Source organism: Monodon monoceros, unplaced genomic scaffold (assembly GCF_005190385.1).
Source record: "Monodon monoceros isolate NGI ecotype Baffin Bay Population unplaced genomic scaffold, NGI_Narwhal_1 Super_Scaffold_15, whole genome shotgun sequence".
NCBI lineage: Eukaryota > Metazoa > Chordata > Mammalia > Artiodactyla > Monodontidae > Monodon > Monodon monoceros.
The window spans coordinates 48,998,211-49,019,942 of record NW_021703771.1 but is presented as its reverse complement, the minus strand read 5'-3'; the positions used below and the strand labels follow the sequence as shown (position 1 = coordinate 49,019,942).

Below are 21,732 nucleotides of genomic sequence, written 5' to 3'. Positions count from 1 at the left end.
AGCTGTTTAGACCAGAAGAACTCTTTAATGTATTGATTTAATTAAATTATCTTCCAATTTTATTTGTCCTTAAGAAAATCCTTCCTGAATGATAAAATAATCATTTTTTATGGAATTTCATCAAGAATCAGTTTGACTAATTGTTAACATCAAAGCTGTTAATAAATATAGATTAAGAAAAATAAAGAAATCAGTTATTTCCATGGAGGAATACCTAATCTCAAACAATAATTACAATAAAAGTTACAGTTATATATGCCTTCTCTGTTAGTAGAAACATATGAAATAGAACAAATTAAATTGAAATAAAAACTGAAGTATTTTAATGCACATAAAACCAAAACTGCATTGATGATAAACCAGGCTGAAGTGGCATTTGAATGAAGTACTGTAGTTCAACAGGAAGGTATCATGGGACACTTACTTTATATATATTATATTATTTATATAGATAAAATAAGAGTGTGTGCGAATATCTATATCTTCCTCTTCATAAAATAAAGTAATAACTACCTAACGCGGGAAGTTTGGAGTTAAAAATTCTAATAGCATTGAAATATTCATTTGATTTAAATTTTACAACCATTATGTCGTGGCATATTTGTAATCCATTTGCAGGGCATTAGCAATGGTAAGTCATGTAACGAGTCACTTGCTTGGAAAGAGGACAGGTGTCAAAACCCCTTCCCTTTCTTACATGCAACTTTAAATCTTAATCATATTTGAAGATTCCATTTTCCTATGTGTTTTTTTTTTCCCTGAGAGGAGAAAGATTTGTTTTTTAGAATTATAGAATCAAAGTTTAAAAAGATATCTCCAGAGTTTTCTGTTCACCCCTCTGCACGATGTGCATGATGCACATGCTGCACAGAGTCACTGCAGCACTGCCAATGAAACACGGCCTGTTCTCTGCCCACAGAACCCTAGAGTGGAGGACTGGACTGGATTGGATTGGATCAGTTTGGATTGGTTTGGAGAGTTTGTCTTTTCTAATAGGGTCTTTCTATTTAATTTCCATAGATTTTTCTTAGTGTCAGGAATAAAATGACTCATCAGAACTACCACTAGTGGAAGAAAAAAACTAAGACTGCTTACTGTGTTTCATTTCTTTAAGCACATATCTTTCATTTTTAATCATTAAAGCCAAATACTCTAAGAAGTGGCATAACATGAACATTTTGGTACTGATAATTTTTTGCATGATACTGGCCTAGTGTATATGTTACTTAGGTGATCTATTAAACGCTGTGATCCTATATGTGGTCTGCTTAATCCTATATTCTGAATTTTATTTAGAGTTACCTTTTATTAAGCGTTACCATCCTTTCCAAGAGTTATGACTAACCAAAATATATCAAAACACTAAAAGTATAACAAACATAATTTATAATTTGATGATTCAGAAGATTCCTTGTTATATTCATGTGACTCAGAGCTGTCATTATTGATTTGGTTTTATGAATACCATTTCCTGTAAATTAGAGTTATGAAATAAAAATAGGCCAACTAACAAAACTTTTATTATTATAAGAAAGTTTCCTGTGATTACAGTGTGCAATCATTAGTATGTTGTTGTCATTCAGTCAATTTGTTGAGTAGCTACTCTATGCAGGGCTTGGCACTAGGAGCTGTGTTGGTTACCAAAATTTATGACATAATTTCTTCCAACAGAGTATAATTCATAAGAGTAGAAGAATTCTTGCCTTATCTTTGGGAATCCATTACATAATAATGTTTTATTTTCTTTGAGAAGGAAATTAATTAGTCTATTATCTCCATCTCTATACAAACCTATTCTAAATATGTTGTTTTTAATGCAAATTAGAGAACACTGTGTAAGAAATATTTCCAATATATACAATTCTTACACTATTATATATATATATTCAGAAAATTATTAGCTAAGTTTGCATTGAAAATTAAAGTATTACATATGTATAAGTTGATTTATTTTGCTTTTACATATATTTATTAGATTCATTAATTCTACTCTAAAAATAGTAATTAGTGAGACACATTGTGTATTCAACAAAAGAAGATAAATCAAAGGGTACTAATTCTCATTCAGGTCATATTATTATTCTTAACTACTTAATAAAAGTAATTTTCTTTGTCTGCACATCCATCTGAAGTTGACTACAAGATGTTCATTTAATATGCTATGTATGTCTTCAGTCGTCAGTATATAATATTTTTTTGTGTACTATGAGATACCTCCCTAAGAACCTATCATAAAATATATATTTGTACCTATATGTTCCCACAAATATATATTTCTACAATGGGAAATGGTAAACCATTTATCATAATGATAAAACACAAAAACTACTGATAAATCAACTCACTGATTTCAGAAATTTTCATATATTACTCAAACCTAAATCCTTAAAAACGGTTTAGCAGTATAAAGTTTGAAAAAATACTCCTTATTTTAACTCTTATGTAATTGTCATATATGAGTTTGATTTTTGATTTTAAAGTATTAACTTTCTTTTATTGAAAAAGTTTGAGTTGCCCAGTAAAGGTAAAAACATTAAAAGGGCTCTCTAGAAGTCAGATCTAATTTGAGTATCAATGTTTATTATAAGTCTGTAGGATATAATTGTTAGTCTAATAATTTTTCTTGACACAAAATTACATCTTCAGGTTTATTCTTTGTTTAAAAAATTTATTGTGGTTAGATGTTGGGTTTAAAGTAACACTCATTAAAACATTGAGCATTCATGATAAATTGTACCCAAGAACTAAATTGAAAAAATAACCGACTTTATGAAGAAATGGCTGAAAAATGCAATGCAAGCTTGTAAATATATGTGTATATGTATCTATACATATATAAAATATATACATAGACATATAAATAAATATAAAAATATATGAAATAAATTTTATATATTTGTAAATAGATAGCCTGAGTACTTTGATGGAAATGCATCAGAGTTTTAGATACAAATTTCTTATGGATTTCCCAATTTCACTTATTAGTAACTAGAGCTTATATTTGGGTTACTTAACATTAACTTAGAAAAAGCAGATTAGGCAAATACCAAGAGCTGACAGACTAAATAAACCTTTTTGATGTTTTAGAGTCATTGACTAAATCCAAGGATATATAAGCATATTGAAATATACTTAGTTTTAGAATGTAAAGCATTTATTACTCATGTACTCATCCATGTATTTATTCTTTCATGCAACATCCATCTCCATTATTCCATAAGGGATTCAATTTGTCACAATTACAAAGTGTTAATTTTATTCCTTTATCTTGGAAGGAAGGTATATCACACTGCCTTTATTGAGTTTTAATCTTTCTATAGTGTTTAATGTTCTAACTTTTTAACTTACATAAAATTTGCAGTATCTTGTTATGCCACCATGGTAATTTTGAAGTAGCAATTTAGAGCAAAACATTTAGATGAATTTGATTGGTTTTAAATTAGCTGCATATTCATTAATTCTCGATTTTTCTCTTTTATGCAGAGGTACCTACCTATTGACACTATAGAATCTGGCATTCATCCAGTATATTTTTGCAGCACTCACTATATTGAAATGCTACTGAAAGCAGAGGTGCCACTTGTATTTTCAGCTTTTCACATGTCTGGTTTCGCACCATCACAGGTAATCCATAGGAAATAGTATTTCTTCAACTCCAAGATCTCAGTGTATTTAAAGAAAATTACATTCTCATCAAATATAGGAAATACATTGAAATTAATCACGTCATTTTTGTAAGTAGTTACATCTCTATGTGTTTAAATCTTTAAACTGACTTTTTTCCCCTAGGTCTTTTATAACATATAGGTTTGCTTTATTGTAGATCCCTGGCATTCACGGATGTTGAGTTCTGTTTCAGCTATTCAAGACATAGACATTCTGAAAGTCTATGACATGTAGCTTTTTTTTTTTCAACATCTTTATTGGAGTATAATTGCTTTACAATGGTGTGTTAGTTTCTGCTATATAACAAAGTGAATGAGCTATACATATACATATATCTCCATATCCCCTCCCTTTGCGCTTCCCTCTCACCCACCCTATCCCACCCCTCTAGATGGTCACAAAGCACCGAGTTGATCTCCCTGTGCTATGTTGCTGCTTCCCACTAGCTATCTATTTTACATTTGGTAGTGTATATATATCCATGCCACTCTCTCCCTCCGTCCCAGCTAACCCTTCCCCCTCCCCAAGTCCTCAAGTCCTTTCTCTACGCCTGCATCTTTATTCCTGCCCTGCCCCTAGGTTCTTCAGAACGTTTTTTTTTTTTTAATTCCACATATATGTGTTAACATACGGTATTTTCTCTTTCTGACTTACTTCACTCTGTATGACAGACTCTAGGTCCATCCACCTCACTACAAATAACTCAATTTCGTTTCGTTTTATGGCTTAGTAATATTCCGTTGTATATATGTATCACATCTTCTTTATCCATTCATCTGTCGATGGACACTTAGGTTGCCTCCATGTCCTGGCTTTATAGATAATGCTGCAATGAACATTGTGGTACATGACTCTTTTTGAATTATGGTTTTCTCCAGGTATATGCCCAGTAGTGGGATTGCTAGGTCGTATGGTAGTTCTATTTTTAGTTTTTGAAGGAACCTCCATACTGTTCTCCATAGTGGCTGTATCAATTTACATTGCCACCAACAGTGCAAGAGGGTTCCCTTTTCTCCACACCCTGTCCAGCATTTATTGTTTGTAGACTCTTTGATGATGGCCATTCTGAGTGGTGTGAGGTGATACCTCATTGTAGTTTTGATTTGCATTTCTCTAATGATTAGTGATGTTGAGCATCCTTTCATGTGCTTGTTGGCAATCTGTATATCTTCTTTGGAGAAATGTCTATGTAGGTCTTCTGCCCATTTTTGGATTGGGTTGTTTGTTTTTTTGATATTGAGCTGCATGAACTGCTTGTATATTTTGGAGATTAATCCTTTGTCAGTTGCTTCGTTTGCAAATATTTTCTCCCATTCTGAGGCTTGTCTTTTCGTCTTGTTTATGGTTTCCTTTGCTGTGCAAAGGCTTTTAAGCTTCATTAGGTCCCATTTCTTTATCTTTCTTTTTATTTCCCTTTCTCTAGGAGGTGAGTCAAAAAGGATCTTGCTGTGATTTATGTCATAGAGTATTCTGCCTATGTTTTCCTCTGAGAGTTTTAGAGTGTCTGGCCTTACATTGAGGTCTTTAATCCATTTTGAGTTTATTTTTGTGTATGGTGCTAGGGAGTGTTCTAATTTCATTCTTTTACATGTAGTTGTCCAGTTTTCCCAGCACCACTTATTGAAGAGGCTGTCTTTTCTCCACTGTATATTCTTGCCTCCTTTATCAAAGATAAGGTGTCCATACTGTGCGTGGGTTTATCCCTGGGCTTTCTATCCTGTAACATTAATCTATCTTTCTGTTTCTGTGCCAGTACCATACTGTCTTGATTACTGTAGCTTTGTAGTATAGTCTGAAGACTGGGAACCTGATTCCTCCAGATCTGTTTTTCTTTTTCAAGATTGATTTGGGTATTCGGGGTCTTTTGTGTATTCCATACATATTGTGAAATTTTTTGTTCTAGTTCTGTGGAAAATGCCATTGGTAGTTTGATAGGGATTACATTGAATCTGTAGATTTCTTTGGGTAAGTATAGTCATTTTCACAATGTTGATTCTTCCAATATAAGAACGTGATATATCTCTCCATCTGTTTGTCTCATCTTTAATTTCTTTCATCAGTGTCTTATACTTTTGTGCATACAGGTCTTTTGTCTCCTTAGGTAGGTTTATTCCTAGGTATTTTATTCTTTTTTTTGCAGTGGTAAATGGGAGTGTTTCCTTAATTTCTCTTTCAAATTTTTCTTCATCAGTGTTTAGGAATGCAAGAGTGTTCTGTGCATTAATTTTGTATCCTGCTACTTTACCAAATTCATTGATTAGCTCTAGTAGTTTTCTGGTAACATCTTTAGGATTCTCTGTGTATAGTATCAGTGTCATCTGCAGACAGTGACAGTTTTACTTCTTCTTCTCTGATCTGGATTCCTTTTATTTCTTTTTCTTCTCTGATGGCTGTGGCTAGAACTTCCAAAACTATGTTGAGTAATAGTGGTGAGAGTGGGCAACCTTGTCTTGTTCCTGATCTTAGTGGAAATGGTTTCAGTTTTTCACCATTGAGAACAGTGTTGGCTATGGGTTTTTCATATATGGTCTTTATTATGTTGAGGTAGGTTGCCTCTATGCCTACTTTCTGGAGGGTTTTTATCATAAATGGGTGTTGAATTTTGTCAAAAGCTTTTTCTGTGTCTTTTGAGATTATCCTATGGTTTTTCTCCTTCAGTTTGTTAATATGGTGTATCACATTGATTGATTTGCATATACTGAAGAATCCTTGCATTCCTGGAATAAACCCCACTTGATCAAGGTGTATGATCCTTTTAATGTGCTGTTGGATTCTGTTTGCTAGAATGTTGTTGAGGATTTTTGCATGTTTGGTCATCAGTGATATTGGCCTGTAGTTTTCTTTCTTTGTGACATCTTTGTCTGGTTTTGGTATCAGGGTGATGGTGGCCTCGCAGAATGAGTTTGGGAGTGTTCCTCCCTCTGCTGTGTTTTGGAAGAGTTTGCGAAGGATAGGTGTTAGCTCTTCTCTAAATGTTTGATAGAATTCACCTGTGAAGCTATCTGGTGGTGGGCTTTTGTTTGTTGGAAGATTTTTAATCACAGTTTCAATTTCAGTGCTTGTGATTGGTCTGTTTATATTTTCTATTTCTTCCTGGTTCAGTCTCGGAAGATTGTGCTCTTCTAAGAATTTGTCCGTTTCTTCCAGGTTGTCCATTTTATTTTCATATAGTTACTTTTAGTGATGTATCATGATTCTTTGTATTTCTGCAGTGTCAGTTGTTACTTCTCCTTTTTCATTTCTAATTCTATTGATTTGAGTCTTCTCCCTTTTTTTCTTGATGCATCTGGCTAATGGTTTATCAATTTTGTTTATCTTCTCAAAGAACCAGCTTTTAGTTTTATTGATCTTTGCTATTGTTTCCTTCATTTCTTTTTCATTTATTTCTAATCTGATCTTTATGATTTCTTTCCTTCTGCTAACTTTGGGGTTTTTTGTTCTTCTTTCTCTATTTGCTTTAGGTGTAAAGTTAGGTTGTTGATTGGATATCTTTCTTGTTTCTTGAGGTAGGATTGTGTTGCTATAAACTTCCCTCTTAGAACTGCTTTTGCTGCATCCCATAGGTTTTGGGTCTTTGTGTTTTCATTGTCATTTGTTTCTAGGTATTTTTAGATTTCCTTTTTGATTTCTTCAGTGACGTCTTGGTTATTTAGTATGTATTGTTTAGCCTCCATGTGTTTGTATTTGTTACAATTTTTTTCTGTAATTGATATCTAGTCTCATAGCATGGTCGGAATAGATACTTGATACGATTTCAATTTTCTTAAATTTACCAAGGCTTGATTTGTGACCCAAGATATGATGTTTCCTGGGGAATATTCCATGAGCACTTGAGAAGAAAGTTTATTCTGTTGTTTTTCTGGCGGAATGTCCTGTAAATACCAATTAAGTCCATCTTGTTTAATGTGTCATTTAAAGCTTATGTTTCCTTATTTGTTTTCATTTTGGATGGTCTGTCCATTGGTGAAAGTGGGGTTTTAAAGTCCCCTACTATGATTGTGTTACTGTCAGTTTCCCCTTTTATGGCCATTACCATTTGCCTTATGTATTGAGGTGCTTCTATGTTGGGTACATAAATATTTACAATTGTTATTATGTTCTTCTTGGATTGATCCCTTGATCATTACATAGTGTCCTTCTTTGTCTCTTGTAATAGTCTTTATTTTAAAGTCTGTTTTGTCTGATATGAGAATTGCTACTCCAGCTTTCTTTTGATTTCCATTTGCATTTTTAATGGCGATGATATTATCTCCTCCATAAGGCTTCTGTAAGGATTAAGTAGGGTAACTAAGGGCAAGAATTCTCATCACCACTGCGTATCTGGTATGTGAGATACTGTATCTTATCTAACAATTAGCATTCTTGTCTCTGCTTTTGGGGTACTGGGAAGGTTTAATGATTTTTTGAGGGCCTGGAATTGGAAATGTCATATGCAGTAGCCACAGATGTCTCCCTCCTGTGCATAGTTAGTCCTTCATTGGTGGAGTGTGGATTGTTTCTTCACTGTGTTATCAGGCTCAAGTTTAATATTGTAGAACTTAAACCTTTTTTCTAATTTTAGAATCTTTAGGTCAGAGTCCCAGATGATAGAAATACTTAATCAAAAAGATATGAACACTTTTAAGGCTCTTGATGCATATTATCAAATTGCTTTGATTTTTCTTCTAAGAAAAATGAAGAGACTTTCTGTCCTTCAGGACCACGTATTTGGCTTTTTTAAAACTAATTGCTAAATTTTTAAAATTTGGGAGGTTTGGGGAGTTTTTTAAACATTAATAAGGTTGATTATAGTTCCATAGCTTTATTAATTAGATGTATCTTTTTATTAATTGCCCACCTGTCTTAGTGTTTCCTATTAACTTGTAAATAGTCTTTAAAAGTAACTACCACTATACAAATCTCTTCAATTCTTGAGTAATAAATATTTTACGTATTTACTTTTGTAATATATTGGTCATTTACTTATTTACTCTTGTATTTTACTTATTGTAACTTTATATTGTGTCTTAAAGTGGGGTAAGAGTAAACCTATCATTTCCTTCCTAACTTTGTCCTTAAAAAGTTAGTTTAGCTATTTCTAGCTAATGGTTCCTCTATGTGCACTTTAAGGTAATTCTTCCCAGTTCAAAGTGGGCATTTGAGTTTGAAATTTAGATTGCTATTATGTTAAACTATAGATCCTCACTGTACTCAACTTTCCTATCTAGGAACATGGTAAGCTTTGACATTTATTTTCTTTATGTTATATTTTACTAAAGTTGTAAAGCTTTTTCCAAAGAGGTGTAGTACATTTCTCATTACAGATATTTCTAATTAGTTTAGCTTGATCTCTTTTTCAGTTCTATTTTCTCTTTGGTTATTATTAATAACTAGTAAAGTCATTAGCTTTTGTATGTTAATTTGGTAATGTTTTTTCTAGATTTTTGTTAACTTTTTCCTCCAACCTTCTAATATACTTTATTTCTCTTTCATTCTTTTTTTAATTATGTAATTTTTCATTAAGCATAATACCCTCCAGGTCCATCCCATGTTGTCCCAAATGGCAAAATTTTATTCTTTTTTATGGCTGAATAATATTCCATTGTATATATATGTACCACATCTTTTCCAACCAGTTTATCTGTTGATGGACACTTATTTTGCTTCCATATCTTGGCTATCATAAATAGTGCTGAATATGAACATTAAGGTGCATATATAACAAATAAAAAGCAGACTCACAGATACAGAGAACAATCTAGTAGGTACCAGAGGGGATAGAGTTGAGTGGAGGGGCAAAATAGGTGAAGGGGATTAAGAAGTGCACACGACTAAGTATGAAATGTTACAGCATAGGAAATATAGTCAGTATTGTAGAATAACTTTATATGGATTATAATCTGTAAAAATATCAAATTTCTGTGTTATACACCTGAAACTAATATAACATTTTAAGTCAACTATACTTCAACAAAAAATTTTTGGAAAATTTTCCAGTATAATACTAAGTAATAGTGGCTTACTTGTTTTAGACTTGAATGATTACTGGGAGTTCATCCAGCATTTCACCATTAAGTAGTAACTATTTATGGAGAGTATTTTTCCCTGTCATGCTGTGGAAGAATCTTTCTAGTCTATGTAAGGTATTGAATTTTGATTTCTTTAATCAAGTGAGAAGGTTGAATTTTGTCAAGTTCCTTTATGGTTAAGATTATCTTGGTCTTGGAACTTATTTGACCTGTTTATAGGACATGTTGATAGGTTTTTTAATAGTAAACTATCCTTGCATTCCTTTGGATTTGTCCTACTGGAGGTCTTTTTCTTTTAACTAGACAATATAGTTCCTGACATTATGATATGTGCCTTTATACTTATTTTGAAAGAGACCTTATGTCATTTATTACATCTACTTGCATCAGGTTACTCTGCCTGCTGAATTTTAAATTTCCTGAAGTTTAATAAGAAGTCTAAATATGACAGAGGAATTGCATGTAGTGGAAAAGCCAATTCTTTCTGTGCCAATTCTAGCTCTTACTGTGTATGTACCTAAAACACTTTTGAGAATTTTGAAACAGAAAATGTTTAATTCTGCTTGGAAGTAGTTACTTAAATATTTACTATAAGCTCAACAATCCATTCTTTCTATTTTTTTTTTAATAATTCACGCCAGGGAGCAGTATGTTTCTGAGAGTTCCTTGTGTCATTCTAGTCTTGATTAATATGTATATTGTCTAATATCTCCAATCATTTATTAAATTGCTAACATATAACCTTTAAGAATGGACTACTAAAAACTTTCGGGAAAAACTTGCAATACCTAAGGCCCCACTATATGAATTTGGTACCTCTTTATCATTTTGGCATCTCTTTAACAATTTGATATATGTTTATCAATTTGAAACTGCATACATGTAGCAGGTTTACCTAATAAAAACTACTGCATTATTTCTGAGTAGTAATGTTAGTATGTTTCTTAAATGTATCTAATGTAAAAATGCCTTTTTAATGGCTCCTTATGTGAGCTAATCATTTTGTGCCTTAAGTGTGTATCATTGCTTTGTTTATATTATTTGCCGTTTTATTGCTAATTATGAACTATGAGAACAACTTTTAAGTAACTAGGTATATGTGGTTAAGTAATTATTTGGGTACAAATTTTGTATTTCAAAGCTTATTCATTCTGATCTAATTAGGAGTGGTGCTTCTTGAAGTTGCGTATTTATAGACACTAAGGGATTGGTTGATTAATGAAGGAATTTGTGAGCAGGTTGTTAAATAAAATATACAGATCTCTAGAGTAAAAATAATAAGCTTAACTAGAATACAAAAAATTAAATGTAGTTAGAAACATATATTTGTTGATTAGAGTTTGAGTAACTGAGATTGGAAGGAAAATCAAAATTCAAATATATATTTTTTCTTTTTAAATGAACAGAAAATCACATGTTCTAACTAACTTTTTGACCAATTTTATTCTTTGTTAAAAAAATCTTTATTGTATTTTATTAATTTTCGTGCTTTAAGAAGTACCCTTTATCTTTAATGATTTATCTTTTTTTCCTTGGGGTTGTGATTCTGCATATCAGTGATTATTGTACTATATACTGTGTCAGCAAGTGGGCTAACATGGATAATCCTCTGAATATATTTACCCCCAGCATGAAAGCAGGATTAAAGAAAACTGTTTTATTATTTCATATTTTGTGACATAGTGCTTTTTTAAAATGCAAAATTATACAAATGTAAAGCTAAATTTCAAGACTGGGAATGCCCCTTGTTCAGTCACATTCATAAATGTGCATGTCCCCAAGCTTTCCCTTTCCTCACATTGTTGATGTTGCTACTTGAAATGATACCTTCTCCCTCCTTGTGCCCCATCTTTACTTGTCAGGTATTTATCCTTGATATCTGTCCAAATGGAAGCTTTTTGGATCGCCTACAAGTAGATGATTCTGCTTTGAATTTGTATGCAGTTTCTGTATTATTCTTCTGGTAGAAATATATCTTTTTCTTTGTGGAATCATTATTTGTGTGTTTACCTCTTTCTTACTAGTTGAAGTTCCTTAAAGGTATGTGTGCCTGACCTATCTTCAAGTCCTTTAAGTGTCTGACACAGTGTCTTGTCTAGAAGTGCAACAAAAATACTACCTTTTTATTTGTAACAGCTTTTTGCAGTATAAAAAGTGTGTTTCCAGATATTATTTCATTTAAAATTTTAACTTCATGACAAATGGAGAAATTCAGGATCAGTGAAGTGAGTTAATTGACTTACTGATATCACCCTGATAGCGAGGACTTCACTTTAAACCACATCTTACTTTACTGATATTCTTTCTATAATGAACAAATAATGCCAGAAGAGCTGTTAAAAATAGTGTCTTTGTATCATAAAACTTGATCATTTAGAGCATACCTATTTTTTTTTTTTTTTTTTTTTTTTTGCGGTACGCTGGCCTCTCACCACTGTGGCCTCTCCCGCTGCAGAGCACAGGCTCCGGACGCGCAGGCTCAGCGGCCATGGCCCACGGGCCCAGCCGCTCCGCGGCATGTGGGATCTTCCCGGACCGGGGCACGAACCCACGTCCCCTGCATCGGCAGGCGGACTCTCAACCACTGCGCCACCAGGGAAGCCCTAGAGCATACCTATTTTGACTTAATCAGGTATCCATAAGTAATTGTTCTAAGCAATGTTTTTACTTAAGAATTAAGTAAATATTTTGAAGATTGTTTTTTTTTTTTTTATCTAGATACAAGTGAGAATAATTTACCTCAGCTAAAATAATTATGTTTGTCTCAGTGTTGCATCTTAATGTGCTTTGGCATAAGCTTAAGTATGATTAAGGAGCAAAATTTTCTAGGAAGGCTATGGTACGTTTTGATGCATATTGTATAAGTGATTTTCCTCCCTCTTTATCCTAAAAAGACATTCAAATGTTTCAAATTATAATTCAGTGTAAGGAACATTGGTTTAATATAAAAACATTATTAGTTTGTTTCACTTTCTTTGTAACCTATTCCATAAACTACTAATATTTTCTCAATGACTGTAAGGCCTCAACTGCTTGGTTTTGAAAATATAGTGTATTTTTGAGACTTACTGTAAGAGGGAATTTGGCAGTATCTAGCAAAAACATATATGCATTTACCCTTTCATCCAGCAGTCTCATTTATAGAAATCTATCCCAGAGATACACGGACAAAAATTTTGAAAATGTATGTGTACAAATATGTTTTTATAGCATATAGTATCAGAAGACTAGAAATAATGCAAGTGTCCATAAACGGGATTGTTGAATGAGTTATGGTTTATCCACAGGGTAGCCCTATGCAGTTATAAAAATGAATGAGAAGTACCTCTGTATATTGCCATGGAGTGATATACAGGATCTTTTGTTAAGTGAGAAAAAGGTGGAGACAAAAAAGAGTGTTTAGTACATTACTATTTGTATGAGAAAGTGTAGAGATATAAATACATGTACAAATATCCTTATATTAAAAACATGAAAGAATGTATCATATTTTGTTAAATGATTTCTTATAGGGATAGGGAAAAGAATAAGCTGAAGAGTCAGGAAATATACCTTACTTTGTCTTTTTACTTTGGATTCATTTAAATAGTTCATATAATAATATAAACACATATAATGAAATGAACCTAACAGTACCCACTTGATAGTATAACCTTATGAGGCACTTTATTTTTTTAACCATTTTTAAATTATAGTTAATTTACAGTGTTGTATAAGTGATTCAGTTATACATACATATATATGTGTGTGTGTGTATATATATATATGTATATATATATATATATATGTTATTTTCAGAATCTTTTCCATTATAGGTTATTACAAGACATTGAATATACTTCCCTGTGCTCTACAGTAGGTCCGTTTATCTGTTTTATATATAGTAGTGTGTATATGTTAATCCCAAACTCCTAATTTATCTTCCACACCTGCTGTTATCCCCTCTGGTAACCATAAGTTTGTTTTCTATGTCTGTGAGTCTCTGTTTTGTAAACAAGTTCATTTATATCGTTTTTTTAGATTCCACATATAAGTGATACCATATGATAGTTGTCTTTCTCTGTCTGACTTACTTCACTTAGTGTGATAATCTCTAGGTCCATCCATGTTGCTGCAAATGGCATTATTTCATTCTTTTTTATGGCTGAGTAATATTCCATTGTGTATATGTGCCACATCTTCATTATCCATTCATCTGTCGATGGAGAGTTAGGTTGCTTCCATGTCTTGGCTATTGTAAATAGTGCTGCAGTGAACATCGGGGTGCATGTATGTTTTCAAATTAGAGTTTTCTCCAGATATATGCCCAGGGGTAGAATTGCTGGATCATATGGTAGCTCTATTTTTAGTTTTTACAGGACCTCCACACTGTTCTCCATAGTGTCTGCACCAGTTTACATTCCCACCAACAGTATAGGAGGGTTTCTTTTTCTCCACACCCTAAAAGGCACTTTAAAACACAGTAATTTGACTGTACATGCCAAGTAATACATTGTCTAAATGACAAGTAAAACAGCAAAAATACTACTGTTTTAAGTAATCATATTGCTTGTGGTCATGTTAGTATTATTATTCTGGATTGTTGTTTTTGTCATGTGTGGTAAATGAAATGAAAAATTGATTCCATTTGTTTTAAAGCAAACACAGATGTAACATATAGCAATTTATGATGTGTTTTATCTTAAAATTTTTAAGGAGGGGGAACCTATACAGGAAAATGGACTTCAGACATATCAGCCAGTCAGAATTTTGAAGCTTTGATGAGTCTGGTTCATGTACTGCTTTTTTCCTTTTATGTATATTTGGAATAATTCCATAATAAAAATGTTAAAGAAAAAAGTTCATCATGTCTCTTTGGACACATACTATTTCTTTTGTCCTGTTGGAGTCCTAGACTGTCAGCTGATTCATGGACTATTTCATTTTATAAATATAGAGAAGTTACTTCCTTAACTCATGGTTCAGCATTCTTCCAGGGAAATAGTGTTTTAGAATTCTATTACAATTTAATAATTCTGGAGTATCTTACATATATAATAGCAATAGCAGATACAGTTCCTACCAAGTGAAGAAGGTCATATGTTTAAAAAGTGTATGTCTCCTCTTTAAATATAAGTCCCATGAGAGCAGGATCTAAATGTCTTTTGTTCACAGAAGAATTATAACACTTGTAGATTAGGTACATAAATGTTTGTTAAATAATAAACATTTGTACCTTTGTTATAGAAAAACATTTACATAGCACTTGATATATTTTCAGAGTGCTTTCAATTATAATCTCTCTTTTTCCTTTCCTAAATTTCCCATGTGTAGAAAAGGCTGGTGTTATTCTCCGCTTAATGGGGAAAAATAGACATTGTATAGAAAACAGTGCATGAATGTTGTGTAAATGCCAGAAAATTGCCACTGCATTAGAAACTATGTATAATAAATAAGTAATTGCAGATTTGGGGGCAACTTTTTTTAACCAATATGGGTAAAGCTTTATGGATAAATAAGTATTTTGACTTCGGATATCTTTGTTTGAATCATATAAAATTGCTACGCTTAAAGGTCAAAATGAGTTGACGATCAACAGTTCCACACCATTCAACCTGTAGAATAGGCCGACTAGAAGGAAGATAGAAACTGTTACCCCTTCATTACTGTCAACTTGCTAGTCACCTATGAAGCTGACAACTGAATGGGAACTGCTTTCTCTGGCTACCTGGATCATTTGTATTAATTTTCACTCTTCGGTTGTTTCTCCTTCTTCATTCATCCAGAGTCTCTCATTTTCATTAACAAAGCGTGGCCCTAAGTTGATTGGTATTAACATCTGTAGCAAAGAACAGACAGAAGCCTGGCAGCAGTGCATTAGGGAATTAAAAACGTTTTGCTTCTAGTCAAAGAACCACTGACTCTTTCAAGCCATCTAGTCAAGTAGGAGCAAGAGATATATTTCCTCCCCAGGGCAGCTGAGCTATACCATGTGGATACTTGATTAGGCAGTGAAAGTTGGTGATGAGCTTTGCATACCAACCTTCCCTCCAGGTCAAGATCTAGGAGAAGAATCCTGTTGCTGCCAAGTGAAAAGTAAAGTTGTGACCAAAGGAAATTAAATATATCCTTCCTATTGACAAATATTGGATGTTCACAGATATATTTTAATTCAATATTGAGTTAACCCATGGGCTCTATGAAAAGATTTTGAAACATAATAGAAGGGAACATAATATTTGTAAAGGAAAATCCAATACCTGAAACAGAATTACAGTTTAAAAAAAAAATATTTGGTCATGTATAGTTGGCATTATCAATAATAAGAAATATGACCAGAAAATGAGATGAAAAGATATGCCTATAATAGCCTGAAATTAAAAGGTTAATGGTTGACATGAGTAATGATGTATGGAAAACAAAAATTTTATGATACCATCTGGTATAGGCTGATTTGTGCCCCTCCCTCCCTGCACCCCCCCTGCAAAATTCATATGTTGCAGTCTTAACCCTCAGTACCTCAGAATGAGACTGTATTTGGAGACAGAGTCTTTAAAGGGGTAATTAAGTTAAAATGAGGTCATTAGGATGGGTCTGAATCCAATATTATCAGTGTACTTATAAGAAGAAATTTGGACACCAGACACGTACAAGAGAAAGACCATGTGAAAACATTGGGAGAAGACGGCCATTTACAAGCCAAGGAGAGAGGCCTCAGAAGAAACCAACCTTGCCAATACCTTAACTGTGGGCTTCTCCAAAATCTAGAGAAGATAAGTTTCTGTTGTTTAAGTCACCCAGTCTGTTACCTTGTTACGACAACCTCAGCAAACCAATACACCTTGATAAAGGCAGTTAAAAGCAGAAGCAGCATCCCTCTAAACTGAATCAGGGAAATAAAAGCAAATTTTAGAAACTGTTCAATAATATACTTTTTAAAGGTCAAAACAATGGAACAAAAAAGGAAAATTTGTGTATGTCTACTTTATCTATGACAAAATGAGATAAGCCTCCATATCTGTTACCGTTCCTTCCCACCTCTAAAGAACAAAACTATAGGGAAGAGAGGTTCAATCAAAGAAATCTTTCCTCAGTGGTAAATTATAAATCATAAATTAAAAATATTGGAAAGTAATTGTCTTAGTTTCCCAGGACTGTAGTATCAAAGTACTACAAAGTCAGTAACTTAAAACAACAGAAATTTATCATCTCACAGTTTTGGGGGATAAAAGTGTTGGCAAGGCTCTGTTCCTTTGAAGGCACTGGGGAAAGAACTGTTTGATGGCTCTCTCCTAGCTTCTGGTAGCCTTAGATATTTCTTGGCTTATAGATGCATCACTCCAATCTTCTGTCTTCACGTGACATTCTCCATGTGTGTCCTTTCAACTTCTGCCTTCTGTGTGTGTTCAGATTGTTCAGTTTCCTTGATACCAGTCATATTGGAATAGGGTTCACCCTAATGACCTCATTTTAACTTGATTACCTCTGTAAAGACGCTGTTTTCAAATAATGTCACATTCATAGGTCCTGGGGTTTAGGACTTTGACATATTTTTGGGGGGAGACACAATTCCACCTGCAACATTAATGTACCAAAATATTAACAATGTTAATCACTGTATTTTTTTTAAGTTTTCTGTTTGTTTTTGTGATGGGTATGTATTACTTTTATAATCTGAAAAATATTCAGAAAGTAAAGTAAATGATTTTTGTAAAAAGTCTCATTTTTGAATTCTATTCACTAGCTCTCAGTTTTTATGTTATGTAATTGTAGTTGGTTTAAATTGTTTTCTGATTCAGCAAGTCCACATGCATATTTAGCAATCATCATCTGCATAATTATACAGCTGTTATTATAGGTAGGATAGAAAAAGCTCCCATCTCTGAATTAAAATAGTCTCAGCATTTGTTATCTGTAGAGAGCATACTGGTGTTATGGTAAGAGGAGGAAAATATGACTAAAGAAGGCATTTAGCAATAGCATATGAACAGTGTGAACACCATCAGTTACCCCTAAGTCCTGAATCCCAAGGCCATGAAACTTTTCTCACACATTAGGCAAATAGGTGAAGCATCCTTATTAGGCTTCTTGTATGCAAAATGCCTTTCTATTTTGATTAAATGCTAAGCTCTTCATTGGTTTTGTGTGAGTTATTGGGTACTGTTTTTTAAAGTCAAATATGGCTTTATAAGCTTTCTAATGAACTAAATTCTTTTTTCTTTTTTTCCCCTAGATTTGCCTGCAATGGATAACTCAGTGTTTTTGGAATTATTTAGATTGGATAGAAATCTGCCATTATATTGCTACTTGTATTTTCCTTGGTCCTGATTATCAAGTGTATATCTGTATAGCTATATTCAAACATCTACAACAAGACATTCTACAGCACACTCAGATTCAAGATCTGCAGGTTTTCCTAAAAGTAAGTAACTTTACTTCTAGAGGAAAAATTTTGGCTGAAAGTTAATGGTCAACTTTCATGGGGTGTCTAATGCCAGATATTTTTTTAGACACTCATGAAATCCTAAAAACAACCTTGAGAGGTAGGTATTATCTTTATTTTAGAGATGAGGAAACCAAGGCACCGAGTTAAGTAAATTACCCAAGATTTTACAGCTGGTAAGTGGTGCTAGAGAGTGGTGGGCCTGGGATATGAAGTTAAGCTGCCTGGCTACAAAATTTTGCTTTCAGCCAGTATGCTGTGCCAAAAGGGCTTTTTTTTTTTTTTTTTTTTTTTTGGATATTCCTATATCTTATTTAGTCAATAAAAGTTCAAGTTACTGTGTGTTAATACAGAGCTTTGATACTTTGTAAAAACATTTAATGTAATTGCCTATACCTTCATATTTTCCTAAACTATCAAATATTTTTATAAAAGGTTTCCATGAAAGATTCTATCATAACACTCTTTTTAAAAAAGTCATTACTATATATAAGTTAATATTTTAAAGCAAAATATAGCTGCTTTCTTTCTCACAATAATGGGACTTTTGAAGCTCTGGACTTTAGAAAATACAAGATATATAAATATATATACAAAATATATATTTAATATAAATACAATATAATTTATATTATATTAAAATATAATATAAATTTAATATTATATATATTTAATATATAATATAAATACAAAATATATAAATATATATATATATAAATCTATGTGTGATATATATATATATATATCTATATATCTATGTGTGATTCTTCCTGGAAATCCAACTTTTTGTTTTAAGTTAAAATCTTTCCTTGGATTTAAAATATGTTTCCCTCCCCCTGCTACCCTCAGACACACATATGCACTCATATGCATACATACACCAAAACCAACATTAGGTTTTTTCTAGGTGGACAGATAATTGCTACGTGAATTAATTTTATCTTTATTCTTTACCATTAGATACTTATCAGTTATTTTTCATTTAATGATGATTTTTTGTAAGTACATGTTATTGATCATTTAAGATTGCGAAACTATCAAGCATTTTTACTTCATAAATACTGAATTCAAAAGGTCTCAAACTTCCTACATATATCAATAGAATTATGATCTTAGAAACATTTTTAATGAAATAAAGTATAACAAGACAATGGTCATACATGTAGAAGGAAAACTTAGGTAGAAAAAGAAAAAAGTGGTCTGTAAGAAGTAATTTGGAGAACAGGGATGGTTAAGTGAATGAGAGTTACATTGAGGACAAAATGTGGGTTCCTTTTCAGTAAGGGACATTTTCATTAGTTGCAGTGGTCAGTTATAGAGATTTCAGTCTGAAATTTCCACAAACTCTTATATTTTTATATCTCCTAACTTATAATTATCTAACCTCTTATCCTACTTTAGTTTCTCTTATAGTGTTTGTCACTGGCTGAAATTATTTTAGATATGTTTTTGTCAGTCTTCCCCAGTATAATGTGTAATCCTCCGCAAGGATTGTGATTTTGTCTATCTCGTTTACTAATGTATTTTTCAGTGCCTTGAACAGCACCTGGCACAGAGCAAGTGCTCAATAAATGCTTGTTGATAGAGTAAACAAAGAATGTAAATAAATATAAAGGGAAAGATGAATGAACTTAGTTTTTATTCGCATTGAATAACAAACATTACTAACATCTTCCTTTCTACCAGAAGGATATCCTTATATTTCATGACCTTTAAATCTGATTGATGTTGGTGATTATTGCAGTTTCATCCCTTTCTTAATTACTGCCAGGAAAAATTATAATAGGGTTTACAAATGGTGACCTCTTTAAATATTTCCCAAACTCTGTTGTGTTCTGAGCATAATGCTGTCAATTTAAAACTTAAATTTAAAGAATTTTAAAGTGAGGGTAAAAAGATTATCTTTACTACCTAAGTCCTATTTGAATTACTAAAATATTAGTTGAATTGGTTTAAATCCAAACTAAGAACATGTTGGCAAAGAATTAATTTTTGCACTTGTCCTGGAACTGACCTTACTTCTTACTCCTGCTATTTTGCATTCATCTGAGGTATTAGGAAAAATGCCTTTCTAATACCTTTCTAATACCGTGACTTCACTGTATTTTTTGTTTTATTTTCAGCAGGTAGGTCTCACGGTCACTGATTTCTTTTGGTGGGTATTTTTCTTGTGAGATAAATTCCAATGTAGTTAATTTTGAAATATGCATTTACATACCCCTTTAAGTACTCCATTAAGCCCTGTTATAATCTCTTCTTTGCAAAGTATGTAAACATATGTATACTGTTTTTCACTTATTCACATATTACCCAATCATGAAATTTTGATTAAGGAAGTGATTTTTATTCTTCCTCCCCTCAAAAGACCCTCCTAGTCAGAAAGATATATGATTTTAAATGTCCTCATTAAACTACAGTTAGGGAGATTAAACCTTGGAAATTATGTTTTATATCTGATCCAAAATCTCAGACTTGTTCAAAAGGAAAAAAACTTATCAATAATTATCCATATAACTACATACCACAGCCATAATAATATTCTTACGTAGATTACATGTTGTGCCCTGACTCTACATATTTAATAATGACTGCTTCTGAGAGGAAAGAGGAGGTAGAGTAAAACAGGGGACTTTTACTTTTTATTGAGTATATTTATGTGGACTTTTTTTTTTTTTTGAATAATGGGACCGTGCTTCTTTTGTAATAAAACTACTTTTTAAAAGGAAGATAGTAATCATTATATAAAAATGGATAGAACAAGCATCTGACTGTGGTAAATAAGTTCAAATAATCAGTCCCAATTGAATTAGTTTCCAAAATACTGAAAAACCACAAGCATGTTTTCAGTTACAGTATTATCAGTTATCCCTCAAGAGAAACTTGAGATAATGAGATGATTCCAGAAGATTGAAAATACGGAGTTCTTTTCCCGGTTTTAAGTTTCATGTACTGACAGAAGGGGCATGTTGGAAATATTACTTTAGGAATAAAAATCTGTCTGAAGCATGTAGTATAGACAAAATACCAACCCATTCTGTATTCATTTTGGCTTAGGCTCAAGATTTTAAATCAGGTAATTGAATCTAGACTCAGTGTTTGCATTCCTGGCAGGCCACTGAACAATTCTTCATGATCAGTATATTAAAAAGATGACTTGAAATTTCTTAGCTCAGGTTTACTAAAAAAAAAAAAAAAAAAAAAGCAAGCAATAAAACTTGTTTATGTTTCCTCATTTGATTAAACCACTAAAAGATTAGATGAATGCCATGGGTATAAGTTTATCAGCAAGGTGTTATCTGAGTTTTTCACAATATGTTTTTAGGCACCACAAGAATGTGGGTTGGATAATAGAGCAGCTAAGTGCATTGTTCCCACACTGTGGTGACTGATAGATTAGTGCTGACCTAGAAGGCAACTTCTAAAGGTGTGCTGAAGAGCTTAGTCCTTGGACCTAACGTTTTTCTGTGACAGATGATGGTTCAGAAAATCTGTAGGCATCAAACATCCAGAAACAAAAACATCATCCGACAAAATAAATATTCTCAAATATCTCAGACTTGAAAGTCTAAAGTTGGGTTGGTTTATTTTTCATGGATATCTCTCTCTCTCTCTCTCTCTCTCTCTCTCTCTCTCTCT

General features: G+C 32.6%; 1 protein-coding gene across 6 annotated transcripts in view; it reads left to right on the top strand.

Annotated features, from left to right (window-relative positions):
- The window catches only part of TBC1D32 (TBC1 domain family member 32), a 185,340-nt gene that overhangs the window by 156,527 nt on the left and 7,081 nt on the right, over positions 1 to 21,732 (top strand). For all 6 annotated transcript variants that reach the window (XM_029224009.1, XM_029224008.1, XM_029224011.1 and 3 more), the window contains 2 exons: positions 3,484 to 3,624; positions 17,887 to 18,075. In XM_029224009.1, coding sequence (XP_029079842.1) covers positions 3,484 to 3,624; positions 17,887 to 18,075 — 330 coding nt within the window. The remainder of the gene's footprint in view (positions 1 to 3,483; positions 3,625 to 17,886; positions 18,076 to 21,732) is intronic.